General features: G+C 39.4%; 1 protein-coding gene across 2 annotated transcripts in view; it reads left to right on the top strand.

Annotated features, from left to right (window-relative positions):
• The window catches only part of gdpd5.S (glycerophosphodiester phosphodiesterase domain containing 5 S homeolog), a 127,382-nt gene that overhangs the window by 92,941 nt on the left and 16,043 nt on the right, over nt 1-18,398 (top strand). For both annotated transcript variants that reach the window (XM_018250411.2, XM_041584618.1), the window contains exons 5-11: nt 715-774; nt 2,694-2,792; nt 4,287-4,380; nt 5,615-5,760; nt 14,485-14,567; nt 14,855-15,005; nt 18,053-18,274. In XM_018250411.2, coding sequence (XP_018105900.1) covers nt 715-774; nt 2,694-2,792; nt 4,287-4,380; nt 5,615-5,760; nt 14,485-14,567; nt 14,855-15,005; nt 18,053-18,274 — 855 coding nt within the window. The remainder of the gene's footprint in view (nt 1-714; nt 775-2,693; nt 2,793-4,286; nt 4,381-5,614; nt 5,761-14,484; nt 14,568-14,854; nt 15,006-18,052; nt 18,275-18,398) is intronic.

The raw sequence follows: 18,398 nt of genomic DNA, 5'->3' as shown, positions 1-18,398 counted from the left end.
ATATATATATATATATATGTGTGGAGCTGCCATACTGTTTCCCTTGAACTATGGAAAAGACACCTCATCACCCTAAATTGTTTGGGTCGCTCCCCAATATGCTGTTTCTATTAAGGGAAAAGATCATATTTTATCAATTCATCTGCCCTGTGATTCCCTTTAGGGTCTGTCTCCATTGGCACAATAATGAAAGCAATCGTCTCATTGGTTGCCCTGAATGTCTGGACCCTATATAATAACTTGTTACTAGTGATGAGAAAATTATTTCACCCGGCATGGATGAAATTCCGCACTTCATCTGTGAATTTTTTCGCTAAACTACTGCAAAAAAATTTGGCCACGATAAAAAAGTTGCCGAGACAAAAAAGTTGCCATAAGAAAAAAAAAACACCCATTGACTTTAATCCATTTGGAGTGAGAAAAGATTGTGGCGCTCGTAAAAATTGTTCTTAAAAAAAAAAATTTTGGCGTCTATTGACCTCAACACGTTTCGATAATTTTTCGCCGTTAAGTGAAATGGGACGGATTTGCTCATCACTACTTGTCACCTGCTTAAAATCAAAAAAACGATTGCTTGCTATGAATTCCTAGACCTGGGGAGACTTTTATTAATTCCCCTTGTGTATTTCATGTACAAACTGCCAGAGAATAAACATTTTTTTATTGAGACCAATGAAATAAAAAGCTGTACAAATGTGTTTGTGTTTGTTACAGATATTGGCACTAGGACACATCGCTGTGGGACAGCAAATGAACTTACACTGGCTCCACAAGGTAATTGCTCGGGGGAAGATGGAGAAGGAGGTTGTTGGCAGAACTGATAGTGCAGGCGGCTCATAGATATGAACATCAAAAGCTGCAAATCTATTGGCTCTTCTAGTTTTGTAGGAGGGGGGCCCCACCAGCACAGATCTGCTTCTTCTTCTGAGCGGGAAGAGGGGGTGCTGGTGTCACTATGTGGAGTGGATTGGTGTCACTTGTGGCTGGGGTGGGGGGCCCCTAGGTAGCAGTCCCGGTGGGCCCCGGACACCCCAGTCCAACACTGTTTGTACTCACACTCAGTGGCATAACTAGATATTACTGGCCCCCACAGCAAATTCAATTTCGGGCCCCCAACATAACCAGACATTTTACCAATATATGTTTAAAGGAAAACTATACCCCCAAAATGAACACTTGAGCAGCAGATGGTTTGTATCAAATTAAGTGGCATATTCCAGAATACCGATAGATAGATATTTAAGTAAATCTTGCCCTTTTACATCTCTTGCAATTTTGTGATGGTCTGTGTGCCTCAGAGATCACCTGACCAGAAATACTGCAGCTCTAACTGTAACAGGAAGAGATCACCTGACCAGAAATACTGCAGCTCTAACTGTAACAGGCAGAGATCACCTGATCAGAAATACTGCAGCTCTAACTGTAACAGGAATAGATCACCCAACCAGAAACACTGCAGCTCTAACTGTAACAGGAAGAGATCACCTGACCAGAAATACTGCAGCTCTAACTGTAACAGGAAGAGATCAGCCGACCAGAAATACTGCAGCTCTAACTGTAACAGGAAGAGATCACCTGACCAGAAATACTGCAGCTCTAACTGTAACAGGAAGAGATCACCTGACCAGAAATACTGCAGCTCTAACTGTAACAGGAAGAGATCACCCGACCAGAAATACTGCAGCTCTAACTGTAACAGGAAGAGATCACCCGACCAGAAATATTGCAGCTCTAACTGTAACAGGAAGAAGGGTGGAAGCAAAAGACACAACTCTGTCTGTTAATTGGCTCGTGTGACCTAACATTTATGGTTTGTTTGTGTGCACCATGAATACTAAAATCCCAGGGGGCGGCCCTTATTTTTTAAAATGGAAATTTTCTATTTATGATTACCCAATGGCACATACTACTAAAAAAGTATATTATTATAAAAATTGTTTATTTGCATGAAGCAGGGTTTTACATATGAGCTGTTTTAAGCAATATATCTTTGTAGAGACCTACATTGTTTGATGGGTACAGTTTTCCTTTAAATTGCTTATTATTTAGGGTCTCATGGGGCCCCTATATCTCCTGGGCCCCCCAGGGTCTGCTTCCTCTGTAGTTACGCCCCTGCTCACGCTGTACAGAGCACAATGTATCAGTGGACCCCAAGTCTCATAGCAAATATGCCAAGTAGGGATGCACCCAATCCACTATTTGGTATTCAGCCGAATCCCTGAATCCTTTGTGAAAGATTCTGCCAAATACCGTGCCGAATCCGAATCCTACCTCCTTGTTTTGTGACGAAAAGTGATTTCCCTTCCTGCCCCTAATTTACATATGCAAATTAGGATTCGGTTCAGCCAGACACAAGGATTCGGCCGAATCCTGCTGAAGAAGTCCGAATCCTGGCTGAATCCCATACCGAATCCTGGATGTGGTGCATCCCTAATGCCAAGCCCCCCATTTCTGTAGTGATAGTAGAATTATGCCAATGTATTCTGCCTGTCTCCTGCCCTTCATTAGAGAAGATTGGGGGGACATTTAATTCCATGCAGAAGAAAAGAGCTGCTAGGGGAGCAGTTGAGTTCAAAGTCAGAACAGAAGTAGAAGGAGAAGAAGAGAGCAGGGGAAGGGGGATCAGGATGAACATATCCGCTCAGTTCTTCAATCTTTGATTAACAAACACCAGCTTTAATGATGATTTCTAGGGTTTCCTTGGGGTGATCTTGATTGCGACGGTCATCGCTATGGTCTCCATAGAAGAGATGTGGGAGGAAGAGTGGGACGTTCTCTTTATTTCCTTCCAGGTACCGTAAGTTCTTTTACATAAAGACTTCATTGTGCCTCCTGAAATAATGGTTCCCGATCCCTTTAAAGGATAAATAACCCTTAAAAATAAGTGACTGTAAAATTGGTGCTGTTCTAAGAATAGAGGCTGCTCTGATGTTCTTCTGCTTAGGAATAAAATTAGAAACCTTTCTCACATCTTTCCTAAGCAGAAGAACATCAGCCTCTTTCTTTCTCCTGACAACTTCCTTGACTACTTGCTGGTCAGACTGGTGGGAAACTGACCAGCAGGTGGCGCTGTTGTAACAAAATTCATTCATATTAACAGTACATGTATCCCTTAATATCTTGGAATCAAAACAAAATAAATAATGAATGTGTATTCTTAGAATAGCCCCCTCATCAATCTAACATTCACTTATTTTAAAGGTTTACTTATCCTTTAAAAGTATATGCGTTATTATCACTGTGTTTACTAGATAAGTAGACTCCCTTCTGTCTGAGGGGTTGTAAGAGATTATTTTATGGTTCAGTTCCAGTTATTATGTTCTGTCACTAGATGAACCCACTATGCAGCCTATAACATACCTCCCAACATTTTGGAATTCGAAAGAGGGACGAAAAACATGCCCATTTTGTGGCCACACCCCCTAATTACCGCGTTAATGTTACAAAATTTGTCAGGTTATGAAAGTTTGAACACATTTCTGTGGTTTTTATGTGTTACTAAGTTTTGCTAATGAAAGTAAATTGCCCTTTAAGCTGCAAGTCACAGTTTACCCAAGATACCTGCTTATCTTAAACTGTTACAATTGTTTCTTTGCTTATCTTAAATTGTTACAATTGTATCCAAGTGCACCTGCCACTTAATCTGAGCTCTCTGCCAAAAGCCAATTCAATTTTAGAAACGTATCCTTTTCTGGCTGTTCAGTGCAGGAGATCAAAGAGAAAGTCTGGGCATTTCAGTAACAAACCCGGGACTGCGGGTTGAGCTGTCAAAATCGGGACTGTTCTATGACTAAATTTCTTGGGAAGAGACATATGTAAACAAATGGTAGTATGATGCTGGGGTCCTCTAGTGACCAAACAGAGGTACAACCTCATTACTTCCAAAAAATCCCACGTGCACACTTATAAGATAAAAAGTATAGTTTTATTAAATCATTTTAAAATATCAAAAACACACGGAGCCTAATACGTTAAATGCTCACCTAGCACCAGTCATAGGTAATCTCTGATATGTCAATAGAATAAAAATCGGGACTGTCCCAGGAGAAACTTGACAGTTGGGAGGTATGGCTATAGTGTGGAAGGGACTAGGGATAAACCAGCTGGCATTATGAGTCAAGACATTAGGGAATATTGAGCGTAAGTGTAACCCTACTCCATGGTACACCAGAGATCACATTGGAATAAAGATCTTCTGTTAGTAGTGGGTTAGAATGACCTTCCAGCGGAGGTGACTGCATGCACCCAGTTTGTACCTTTGCTGCAGGGATTTTTCTCTTTTTCAGGCTACGGCTCCCTTTTTGCACATAGGTGCTGTTGGCGCGATCACCCTTCTGGCCTGGATAATTGCCGGTCAGTTTGCAAGATCAGAAAAAGCCAGTAAGTATTATTATTATTATTATAATTATTATTAACATGTATTTATAGAGCACCAACATATTGTGTATCAAGTGCCCTTCTCAAAGAAACTTCCCCTTGGTGTGCATGGCCAGATAGCATGCCGTGACCCAGAAACATCTTATATTGTCTATATAGAGACAGTCTCCAGCTGAATACGAGGGGGGTGTTTACGAGTTTTAGAGGAATCATCATTGTAGTTATTTCTTTTAAATCTTCAGTCTTGCTTTATATATATATATATATATATAATATATATATATATATATATATATATATATATATATATATATATATATATATATATATATATATATATATAATATATATATATATATATATATATATATATATATATACTTTACACTTTTTGCTAGTGGTGGTGGGGGCTAGCATAGGTATTTCTAATCACAGGAACAGCCCCTAAGTTTGCTCATAGTCTGTACAGAGAGATCCCATAAAACTATGACAGTATAGGTATTCCCTGTACTAAGCACAATTCAGCAGGAACAGTCCCTAAATTTGCTCATAGTCTGTACAGAGAGATCCCATAAAACTATGGCAGCATAGGTATTCCCCTGTACTAAGCACAATTCAGCAGGAACAGTCCCCTAAGTTTGCTCATAGTCTGTACAGAGAGATCCCATAAAACTATGGCAGCATAGGTATTCCCTGTACTAAGCACAATTCAGCAGGAACAGCCCACTAAATTTGCTCATAGTCTGTACAGAGAGATCCCATAAAACTATGGCAGCATAGGTATTCCCCTGTACTAAGCACAATTCAGCAGGAACAGTCCTTTAGCTTACTCATAGCCTGTATAGAGAGATCCCATAAAACTATGGCAGTATAGGTATTCCCTGTACTAAGCACAATTCAGCAGGAACAGTCCCCTAAGTTTGCTCATAGTCTGTACAGAGAGATCCCATAAAACTATGACAGCATAGGTATTCCCTGTACTAAGCACAATTCAGCAGGAACAGTCCCTAAGTTTGCTCATAGTCTGTACAGAGAGATCCCATAAAACTATGACAGCATAGGTATTCCCTGTACTAAGCACAATTCAGCAGGAACAGTCCCTAAGTTTGCTCATAGTCTGTACAGAGAGATCCCATAAAACTATGGCAGCATAGGTATTCCCTGTACTAAGCACAATTCAGCAGGAACATATTTACAGCATAATGGCAGTTTTGTCATACAAATTTTCTCCCTTTAGTTTTTCAGATGTTTATAATCATCACATACTTAGCTGTGGTAATTGCACTTTATTTGGTTCCGCTCACAATTTCCTCGCCGTGTCTTATGGAGAAGAAAGATCTGGGGATGAAACCGCGCATAATTGGACATCGAGGGGCTCCAATGGTAAGAACAATTGTATTTGTTTTTTTATGGTTAACCCACATTTACTCACTTAATGGGAGTTTCAGTCGAGAGCCTGCATTTGACAGTTAGTAGAAAGGACATCTCTAATTGGTTGCTATGGTGTTAACACTGGTGCAGACTTGCTGTGTGTTGTTTAAACTTAACTTTTAGTATGTTATAGAATGGTCAATTCCAATCAACTTTTCAACTGGACTTTATTATTTATATTTTTAATTATCTTTTTTTCTGACTCATTCCAGTATTCGAATGGGGGTCACTGACCCCATCTAAAAATGAATGCTCTGGAAAGCTAAAAAATTGTTATTGCTACTTTGTATTACTCCTCTTTCTATTCAGGCCTCTCCTATTGAAATCAATGCATGGTTGCTAGGGTAATCTGGATCCTAGCAACCCGATGGCTGAAATTGCAAACTGGAGAGCTGCTGAATAAAAAAGCTAAATAACTCAAAAACCACAAATAATAAAAAATGAAACCCAATTGCAAATTATCACTCTCTATATCATACTAACAGTTAACTCCAAGGTGAATAACCCCTTTAAGTTAGCCCCCCACTCTGCTTTTTATCTGTCTGTCTATTTCTATCACTTTAAGAAAATGCCAATGTAGTTTACTTGCCCTTTAAAAGTTCAGAAAACTTTAAAGGGCTTCTGTATGGAGTCATTTAAAACAGGCTATGATCGTCCGTGTTTATTATTCCCATTTAATGGATTCCTCCTGTGCCTGCAGATTAGTCCTTTAATCCTCTCTCCCTGCCCAACGCACCCTGCCCTGCATTCCCATGTTAGAAGATAAGTGTGGAGCTTTATTATCTCTATAATATTCCTTCCCTACTGCCCCGCTCAGCTTAAATGTGCTATTTACTTGTTCATTCAGTTATTCCAATGTAACAGCCAAGACTCCGTCTCCCACAGGTCTGTTAAAAGGGGTTAACTGTTAGTATGATGTAGAGGGGAATATTCTGAGACAATTTGCATTTGGTTTTCATTTTTTATTATTTGTGGTTTTTGAGTTATTTAGCTTTTTTTCAGCAGATCTCCAGTTTGCAAGTTCAACAATCTGGTTGCTAGGGTTCAAATTCCCCTAGCAACCATGCATTGATTTGAATAAGAGACTGGAATATGAATAGGAGAGGCCTGAATAGCCTTACAGAGCATTTGTTTTTAAGATGGGGGTCAGTGACCCCCATTTGAAAGCTGGAAAAAGTCAGAAGAAGAAGGTCACTATAAAATAAATAATGACCAATTGAAAAGTTGCTTTGAATTAGCCATTCTGTCACATACTAAAAGGTGTGAACAATCCCTTTCAGGGGCGTAACTATAGAGGAAGCAGACCCTGTGGCTGCAGGAGGTATAGGGGCCCCATGAGACCCTAAAAATTGAGAAAATTCAATATATATTGGTAAAAAAGGGAAAACCTCTGGTTATGTTGAGGACCTAAAATTGTGTCTGGATAAAAGGGAGCTCTGAGATACAGGGATAAGGAGTAAGACTGGCCCTGCTAGTGAGAATTAGTGATGGGCAAAGAAATTCACCAGGCGCAAATTCATAGCGAATTTCCAAGTTTTGCCGCCGGCGAATAATTTCGCCAAACTTTGGCAAGAATTTGCTGGTGTCGGAAACTGTCGTGCGTCAACATTATTCAGACCCCATTAACTTTAATGCGGGTGTGAAAATTCGCATTTCGTGAATTTTCCGCCATTTCGTGGGAAATTCATTGATTTTTCAGCGAAACGTGACAAATTCGCCCATTACTGGTGAGCATTAAAGTGGCCTCACAAATAGACTTCTTAGAAGGAATCAGACTGTACCCTCATCATTACAATCATCCTTCCATCAGTAGATTATAGCTCCGGCCTTTCAGTCTGAACTAACAGTTGATAAGAATCTAATGGGGTTTAGTAATGAGGATGGATTGGGGCTCCAACCTCTAAAGGTAATATAACATTACTTCCAGCCTCAATAATAACTCTCCAGACTTAACTCTTTGGCTGCTGATGACCAAGTCTACATGGAGGTGCGGTTTCCGAACCCTCGGCAGTGAATGGGTTAATACTCGGGCTGATATTTTGCTTCTAGTGACACTTTAAGGAAGGCTTCATACGAGAGAAGGGAATGAAAAATTGATAAAGAGGCACAGCGTGTGGCCGGCTCGTGTAATTAACTAAGTGCCACATTTCTCATCCCCCTTATCTATAATTAAATAAGTCATTTGCCGTCGTTGTTTCTGGGTGCAAATTCAGCTATGCGTTTTGATTGCTGAAAAAAAAAAAAAACTGGTTCAACTTAAATTTTAACATAAAACTGTTTCTTCTCCCCTTTTATTTCCGCTTTCTTCTGGTCATGTGACCCCAGTTCTGTCTCTTCCCCCCCCCCCAGAATGAGTCCGGGGTCTGAAGTCTGTTAACGCTGTGATTGCTGAAAACTACGCAGCGTTATTTAACACCGTGTTCAATTAAAATTAAAACAGTTAAAGGGACAGCAAATACCTTAAAACACCTTGAAACATAAAACCTTAAAACATTGTTTGTTATTCTAATCAACTTTTCAATTGGTCTTCGTTGGTTTTTTTTTTTTTACAGTTTTTAAATTTTTCTGACCCCAGCTAAAAAACAAATGCTCTGTAAGGCTACAAATATATTGTTATTGCTACTTTTTATTACTCATCTTTCTATTCAGGCCTCTCCTATTCATATTCCAGTCTCTTATTCAAATCAGGGCATGGTTGCTAGGGTATGGGTCTCTCCAGGCAGCAGAGCTGTAAATAAGTATTTCAGATAAATAGCTCACTTTGCTCCGGGTATATTTTATATCTGGGAACTCCCCCCCCCCCCTATATAAAGCAAGTGGAGTCAGTCACTTGGATCCCAGAAAATAGCCCCCTCCCCCGCTCGCCCCTTTTGTTTATTTCTAGTACAAGTAAAGACTTTACATTGTGAGAGCAGCGTTCCTGAAATGATGGAGTTAAAACTCTGCTAATGGAGCACTTAGTTAAAAACGCAGGCACTTAATACCCACGCTTTTCTATTGCCGGATAAAATTACAATTCTCTGTGCAGTTCTGCAGCGTAACGGCCATAAATAAAAGATGGGGTGGCGGCAGTGCCTAGTGGTTTCAGGGCTGAGCACTTGCTTCGCTTGCGGAAAATCTGTCCATTTATTCCATGAAAAAATAGTGTGGCTGTTATGGAACTGGGTGAAGCTGCTGGTGTGATTTGTGCTGCGCTACTGTTGTGTGCAGCCTCAATACTGAAGCACTTAGGGTAAGAGATTTAGTCGCCTGGTGACAAATCGCCTCTTCTTTGGGCGACTAATCTGCCTCACGTGGAAACGTTGGGCAACTTTGGAAAACAAAGAACTCAGAGTGTCATCCAGACGGATATTTAGATTCTAGCAGGCGGGGGAGGCAGTTCAGGGAGATTAGTCGCCCGAAGAAGAAGCGGCTTGTCGATGGGCGACTAATCTCCCCCAAAGAAATTCTGTATGGTTTTACCTGACACTGGGCAGTGGGTCGGTTCCCTATGGCAGTTGATTCTGTGGGTGAGTGGATATCTCTTGGGAATAAAAACTATACCCCCCAAACAATGTAGGTCTCTATAAAAAAGATATTGCATAAAACAGCTCATATGTAAAATCCTGCTACATGTAATATACTTTTTTAGTAGTATGTGCCATTGGGTAATCATAAATAGAAAACTGCCATTTTAAAAAATAATCCCCTGGGATTGTACGATTCACTGTGCACACAAACCATACATGTTAGTTCATATGAGCCAATTAACAGACAGAGTTGTGTCTTTTGGTTCCCACACTTCTTCCTGTTACAGTTAGAGCTGCAATATTTCTGGTCAGGTGATCTCTTCCTGTTACAGTTAGAGCTGCAGTATTTCTGGTCAGGTGATCTCTTCCTGTTACAGTTAGAGCTGCAGTATTTCTGGTCAGGTGATCTCTTCCTGTTACAGTTAGAGCTGCAGTATTTCTGGTCAGGTGATCTCTTCCTGTTACAGTTAGAGCTGCAGTATTTCTGGTCAGGTGATCTCTTCCTGTTACAGTTAGAGCTGCAGTATTTCTGGTCAGGTGATCTCTTCCTGTTACAGTTAGCGCTGCAGTATTTCTGGTCAGGTGATCTCTTCCTGTTACAGTTAGAGCTGCAGTATTTCTGGTCAGGTGATCTCTTCCTGTTACAGTTAGAGCTGCAGTATTTCTGGTCAGGTGATCTCTTCCCGTTACAGTTAGAACTGCAGTATTTCTGGTCAGGTGATCTCTGAGGCAGCACACAGACCATCACAACATGGGGGTTCCAGACAAGAGATGTAAAAGGGCAGTTTTTACTTAAGTATATATTCCAGTTTGGTAAGCTTCTTTAATATGCCACTCAATATGATATAAATTATCTATTACTCAAGCATTTATTCATCACTAACCCTTTCCAACTCTATAAGTTGGGGAAGAACATAAGCTTCAACTCTTCTATTAGACAGACTGAAATAATTAAAAAGTAAAGGTATGTTTGCCTTTCAAGCTCATGCTAAAGTCTCGTGTTCTGTTTCTCGAGTCTGATAAATAGAGGTTAAAGTAAAAGTGAGAGAGTCTTAGGATTGTTCTCTTGATATTTGTCCTGCACTAATGTGTATTGCAGTGATCCCCAACCAGTAGCTCGTGAGTAACATGTTGCTCCCCAACCCCTTGGATGTTGCTCCCAGTGGCCTCAAAGCAGGAGCTTATTTTTGAATTCCAGGCTTGGAAGCAAGTTTTAATTGCATAAAAACTAAGTATAGTGCCAAGTAAAGCCTCTTGCAGGCTGCCAGTCCACATAGGGGCTACCAAATAGCCAATCACAGCCTTTATTTGGCACCCAAGGGACTTTTTCATACTTGTGTTGCTCCCCAACTCTTTTTACATTTGAATGTGGCTCATGGATAAAAAAGGTTGAAGACCCCTGGTGTATTGTAATGAATAGCTGAGCTCAGATAGGAAGGTTGGTTCTGTGTCCCCCCTCCTCGTTATGTGATTCTGTGTCCCCTCTCCTTGTAATGTAGTTGTGTGTCCCCCTCTTCCTCCTCGTTATGTGGTCTGGTGTCCCCCCTTCTTGTTATATGGCCCCTCTTTATGCTCGGAAACATATTTTCTTCTGGGCAGATGTTCCCTGCAAGAGGATTTGGGGTGCCAGTATGAATTCGCTCCTTGGCTTTAAAGGTTGTGTTTTCCATAAAATCACATTTTCAGTTTCGTTTGGAACGGAGATAAATCAGCTGAAAAATCTCTAAAACCTGTTCATTATGCAGAGATATGTTGTTTGATAAAGGGCAGTTCCGCTCCTCTTGTGCCGGGGCAATGGAGACGTTGGCATTATTTATTGACTATTTAGTGACTGCGGGTAAAAGAATTAGGGCGAGAGCCGCTGAGGTTTGATTGTGATTAAATTGTACACAATGCAGATATCAGTCAGACTGGAAGTAGGCGGCTTTGAGCACAACCATCTGTTGCAGTTCAGCGGCTCATTATTGGATCATGTGTTTTGCTCAATTGCTCCGGTGCTGCAGCGACTGCCATGAAATTTCTCAGAACTGCTCCTTGTGCTTCTCACTTACCCAAAATAGGTGTGGGCACCTGCTACACCTAAACATTGCTGAACTACAACCCCCCTCCATAAAAGTTAATACTTTCCTTTTAAAGATACACAACTGAAATATGTTGGTCATCCTTTTTATTGGTTTTTCTAGAAAAAGAACAAACCTAAAAGATTTTCCATTCTTGACAAATAATTAGGGATGCACCGAATCCAGGATTCGGTTCGGGATTCGGCCTTTTTCAGCAGGATTTTGATTCGGCTTAATCACTGTGCCTGGCCGAACAGAATCCTAATTTGCATATTCAAATGAGGGTGGGAGGGAAATCGTGTGAGTTTTTGTCACAAATCAAGAAGGTAAATTTTTTTTTCCCCTTCCCACCCTTCGGTATTCGACCGTATCTTTTGCGAAGGATTCAGGGGTTCGGCCGAATCCAAAATAGTGGATTCAGTGCATCCCTACAAATAATATAAACCAAAGTGATACTAAATATAAGCAAATACAATGCAGTTACACAATAAATGGAAATAAACAAATCCATATATGCATAATATCTACCGTGTCAACGAGTGATGAAGTGTACAACAGTTAAAGGGGAAGTAAAGTCTAAACTAGAATAAGGCTAGAAATGCTGTATTTTGTATACTAAACATAAACATGAACTTACTGCACCACAAGCCTAATCAAACAAATGATTTATGCTTTCAAAGTTGGCCACAGGGGGTCACCATCTTGTAACTTTGTTATACATCTTTGCAAGACCAAGACTGTGCACATGCTCAGTGTGGTCTGGGCTGCTTAGTAATCGTCAAAAATGATCAAAACAGCACAAGTCAAATAATATCTGCCAGAAGCCGATACAACAAGACTGATTAATAATCAGAATATACAGACTGCACTGGGCCCTGTGTTGTCATGTGATCTAATGTGGGTTTTATAGTTTTTGTATTGTTTAATACAAACTTTCTCCAACTTTGCAGAACCAGTGGCTGCAACAAAATAATCCTCAAAATAGAATCCCAGTTTATTTGTTTAAATCTGGCTCCATGATCTTTGTCCCTGCAGCTGGAGTTGGAAACAGTAAAGGGGATGTAAAGGCAAAAATAATATCCAATAAAAATCTCTACACAGTCGCCGACTGCTCTACAGGGAAACAAACAAAGCTGCTTGAGTTCTGCATGGCTGGGAAGTAGCAGTTAGGGACCGTATATTGAAGATAGATTTCTTTTTTTATTAAAGAAAGTGAAAATTGGATTTTATTTTTTTGTCTTTTCATGCCCTTTAACATAATACACAGAACATAAAATAAACAATAATGGAGCCAAACTTCACATGGTGGATAGAACAAAACCGCGCCTGGAGACTTGTATGCAAATATAGGGATAGCAAATATTCAGAAATACCAGTGAACCAATATAGCAACCAATTAGACCAAGGAGTAGGATCTGAAGAAGTTCTAGAACTTTAGATTTGTGTCTAGGATCAATTTGATCAAAAAACAGAGACCAGTTATCTATAAACCTGAGTGATGTCCATAATCAGGGGGTAAGTTCCAAAGTCCAGAAGAAGAATGACTGAAATATGTTGATAGGAATTGCCTGTAAGGTTGGAGAGGGTTATATATTTTAGTGTAGAGGGAACCCTAGCACCCCATGGGTCCCCATGAAAAATGTTACACAGAGTCCATAAGATATATACAGTGAATGGGTAATTAGATTATTCCAGTATATACATGAGGAGGTCCATATCTCTTGGTGGAAAGCTGGAAGGTTGTCGGTTGGCTTCTCAGATTGGGGCTCAAGCCTTCAGCAATTTCATCTCCTCCACTTCTCTAAATGATACAGAAACCCAATAGGAAAGCTCACCAGTTATATCTTTTGTATAGAAACAAAATAAATTAGGGAGCACCATTCATCACTTAGAGAAATAGTGGATGGTGTGCAAGGTCTGATATATCAGTCACATGTGAAAGAAGAGAAAGAACTGACCCATAAGGCTTCACCACCCCACCTCACAATCAAATAACTCCATGATTTAAACATAACTTTTACTAAGTACACATAAAAATGAAAGTCCAGGTAAGGCATTAAAATAAGGAAAGAGTAGGGAGATGAGAGAGTATAGATATATACTACTAACCCTTTACCCAGGCAGGTCTGAGACCCATTCTAGAGAGTATAGATATGTACTACTAACCCTTTACCCAGGCAGGTCTGAGACCCATTCTAGAGAGTATAGATATATACTACTAACCCTTTACCCAGGCAGGTCTGAGACCCATTCTAGAGAGTATAGATATATACTACTAACCCTTTACCCAGGCAGGTCTGAGACCCATTCTAGAGAGTACAGATATATACTCCTAACCCTTTACCCAGGCGGACCTGAGACCCATTCTAGAGAGTATAGATATATACTACTAACCCTTTACCCAGGCAGGTCTGAGACCCATTCTAGAGAGTATAGATATATACTACTAACCCTTTACCCAGGCAGGTCTGAGACCCATTCTAGAGAGTATAGATATATACTACTAACCCTTTACCCAGGCAGGTCTGAGACCCATTCTAGAGAGTATAGATATATACTACTAACCCTTTACCCAGGCGGATCTGAGACCCATTCTAGAGAGTATAGATATATACTACTAACCCTTTACCCAGGCAGGTCTGAGACCCATTCTAGAGAGTACAGATATATACAACTAACCCTTTACCCAGGCGGGTCTGAGACCCATTCTAGAGAGTATAGATATATACTACTAACCCTTTACCCAGGTGGGTCTGAGACCCATTCTAGAGAGTATAGATATGTACTACTAACCCTTTACCCAGGCAGGTCTGAGACCCATTCTAGAGAGTATAGATATATACTACTAACCCTTTACCCAGGCGGGTCTGAGACCCATTCTAGAGAGTACAGATATATCTTACTAACCATTTACCCAGGCTTTTCCAAGACCCATTCTGAAGAGGATAGATTTATACCTTTAACCCCTCACCTAGGTTCTTTCCATCTCCCTGGTCTTTCCTTATTTTAATGCCTTACCTGGACTTTCATTTTTATATGTACTTAGTAAAAGTTATGTTTTACAGTTATATCTTTTGCCTTTTTTTCCCCCCATGTTCGGTCTCCAGCTTGCTCCAGAAAACACGATCATGTCTTTCCAAAGGGCTTTGGAGCACCAGGCTTACGGTCTAGAGGCCGACGTCATGATAAGGTATGGCTACTAATATCCAAGTAGTTCAAGGCTTTTTTAATAGATGGGCTCCTATTAAGAGTAAGAGCTCCATCTCTAGTTGCTAAAGGTGGGCATGGGGTGGATTTAAAACTAAGGACCCTCCCAACCTGTTACTTCAATCTGTCCAAGCTGCTCAGTTAAGTCCATTTAGTTTTGTTGGGCACTTGGCATTATACCTTATCTAGAAATGGTTTTAGAAGTGTCCCTATGCCATGGACTGGAGCTTACAGGTTGGCCGTTGATTTATATTTTCATTCTGCTTGCAGCTATGATGGAGTCCCGTTCCTCATGAGTGACCACACGCTGAAAAGGACGACCAACATAAACAACGTCTTTCCAGAACTCTCCTTTCTACATTCTTCCATGATCAACTGGACGGACCTTGAGAGGCTCAACGCTGGAGACTGGTTTGTGAAGGTTGGTTTTGATGTTGTGCTTGGAACATATAGGTGTTGTTTAAAAGGCACGTGCAGGTGTGGGTGACAACATGGGACTTGGCTGCAGAGAGGAAGAGAGTCACCTCTGTATTAGTATTTACGTCACAAACCCCAACCTTCCTCTTAAAAATGTTATTCTATCAAGGCCATGTCCAGCACCCCATTATGTTCAGTCATAACCCTAGTCTGCTAGAAAAGTACCCACATTCTGATAAACCCAACTCATTTTGGGATCTCTTATTTTGTACTATGCCAAGCAACAGGGAAACGTGGGAAATACATACCCAAGAGATAGGGGGTCTTTTTAGCAAAAACAGCAGTTCAGCCTTGCTTTATGGCCATAGATAATTACTAGGGATCACTGGGCCGGATCACTGACACTTTGGCTGGAATGTGTATAAATCCAGGACACCGTGCAGAGGTCAGTGGTTGATTTCGCTTTCAATCTGTCCTTTAGAGTCATATGTTCCTTCTCCTGCAGCTTCACACCAGTTTCCCACGCTCAGCACATTGATTCTAATTTGTCAGGAATATAGATTCTCAGGCACTGCTATTTATTGATTCTGCCTAAACAATGCAAAAGAACCGGCATTGCAGCCCCCGTATATTCCCTATGGACATTTATATATAGTGGTAATATCCCCCTTAACTGTCTCTTCTCCAGTGTAACAAATCCCAACTTGTCTTTCCCCATAACTGATCCCTTCCATTCCCTTTATCAGCTCAGTCGCTCTTCTCTGTACTTTCTCTATTTCATTACTTTCCCTTATATATTTATATATAGTGATCATATCCCCCTTATATATTTATATATAGTGATCATATCCCCCTTATATATTTATATATAGTGATCATATCCCCTTATATATTTATATATAGTGATCATATCCCTCTTATATATTTATATATAGTGATCATATCCCCTTATATATTTATATATAGTGATCATATCCCCCTTATATATTTATATATAGTGATCATATCCCCTTATATATTTATATATAGTGATCATATCCCTCTTATATATTTATATATAGTGATCATATCCCCCTTATATATTTATATATAGTGATCACATCCCCCTTATATATTTATATATAGTGATCATATCCCTCTTATATATTTATATATAGTCATCATATCCCCTTATATATTTATATATAGTCATCATATCCCCTTATATATTTATATATAGTCATCATATCCCCTATATATATTATATATAGTCATCATATCCCCTTATATATTTATATATAGTCATCATATCCCCTTATATATTTATATATAGTCATCATATCCCCCTTATATATTTATATATAGTCATCATATCCCCTTTATCCCCCTTATATATTTATATATAGTGATCATATCCCCTTATATATTTATATATAGTGATCATATCCCCCTTATATATTTATATATAGTGATCATATCCCCCTTATATATTTATATATAGTGATCATATCCCTCAAATATATTTATATATAGTGATCATATCCCACTTATATATTTATATATAGTGATCATATCCCACTTATATATTTATATATAGTGATCATATCCCACTTATATATTTATATATAGTGATCATATCCCCCTTATATATGTATATATAGTGATCATATCCCCCTTATATATTTATATATAGTGATCATATCCCCCTTATATATTTATATATAGTGATCATATCCCTTTATATATTTATATATAGTGATCATATCCCCCTTATATATTTATATATAGTGATCATATCCCCTTATATATTTATATATAGTGATCATATCCCCTTATATATTTATATATAGTGATCATATCCCCTTATATATTTATATATAGTGATCATATCCCCTTATATATTTATATATAGTGATCATATCCCCCTTATATATTTATATATAGTGATCATATCCCCCTTATATATTTATATATAGTGATCATATCCCCCTTAATATATTTATATATAGTGATCATATCCCTTTATATATTTATATATAGTGATCATATCCCGTTATATATTTATATATAGTGATCATATCCCCTTATATATTTATATATAGTGATCATATCCCCTTATATATTTATATATAGTGATCATATCCCCTTATATATTTATATATAGTGATCATATCCCCTTATATATTTATATATAGTGATCATATCCCCTTATATATTTATATATAGTGATCATATCCCCTTATATATTTATATATAGTGATCATATCCCACTTAACTGTCTCTTCTCCAGTGTAACCAATTCCAACTCAGCCGGCCTTTCACTGTAAAGTGTTACAGATCCGTGTGCAGTTGAGTGTTGGGTAAGAAGGGGTTAAATCTGGTTACCTGGAGTCTGGCCTTGGCTCAGTGTTTCTCAGCTCCGGAGACCTTGGAAGGAACACAATACCTCTCTGAATGTGAAGGACAAGCAGCCCCCAATCTGTTATTAGTGTTGTACAACTCGATAGCCCTTCTGTGCAAGTTGCCAAAGCTTGAGATAATGAGCCCAGTGTCTGGGTCCGGCCGGTATTGTAACGTTTCTTTTAAGAAGCAAAACTAGAAGCCCTCGTTGCTAGGGAATGCTGCTCGAGCGCCTGTTGCATGTTACTTATAGAGATGCAATATCAGTGGCTTCATGTTGCGGCTCCTCGGAATCCTCATATTCCTTCTGTACCTTAATGGCAGAATAAAACCGATAATGATATTGTAGGGAGAATTAGTCACAGGGGAGCTTAACGAATTGGCACCACCCAGTGACCCAACTTGGCTTGTCCTTTAATATAATATTATGTTTTGAGCACTTTTGTAGTTTATTTTATTTTTTTATTTTTCCCTGTTCTGCCCCGGACAGAATGGCAAAAGCTTAAGTTACTGATACAAGAAGCATCTCACGATGTTTCTCTGCTCAGTTCTATTGCTCAGGGTGACGGGAACAAACTTTAAAGAAATATCCCGGATTTATTAATGGGAACTTATGATGCAGGCATGGGAGGATCCTGGGTTGTGTAATTATATTTATGTTTCTTTTTTTAGACTGATCCTTTCTGGACAGCGAGTTCCCTTTCTCCATCCGATGCCACCAAAGCAGAAAACCAATCTGTGTGTAAGCTGAGTGAACTGCTGGTTCTGGCCAAAGAACACAATGCCACCCTGTTACTGAAGGTCCAGCCTGTGCCATTCGACCATCCTTACGCCTCCAGCTACATCAATATCACTGTCACCACCATCCTGACTTCTGGGATATCCGAGAACCTTGTGAGTTATAATGTGTATATTCCCCTCTGATACACGAATTGTGCTTATTATAAGGGAATGACTGTGCCTGTAAAGCTATCTCTCTATACAAGCTATTGACATACTTAAGGGGCTGTTCCTGCTG

This window comes from Xenopus laevis, chromosome 2S (genome assembly GCF_017654675.1).
Source record: "Xenopus laevis strain J_2021 chromosome 2S, Xenopus_laevis_v10.1, whole genome shotgun sequence".
NCBI classification, from domain to species: Eukaryota; Metazoa; Chordata; class Amphibia; order Anura; family Pipidae; genus Xenopus; species Xenopus laevis.
This window is presented reverse-complemented; position numbering and strand designations above follow the sequence as displayed.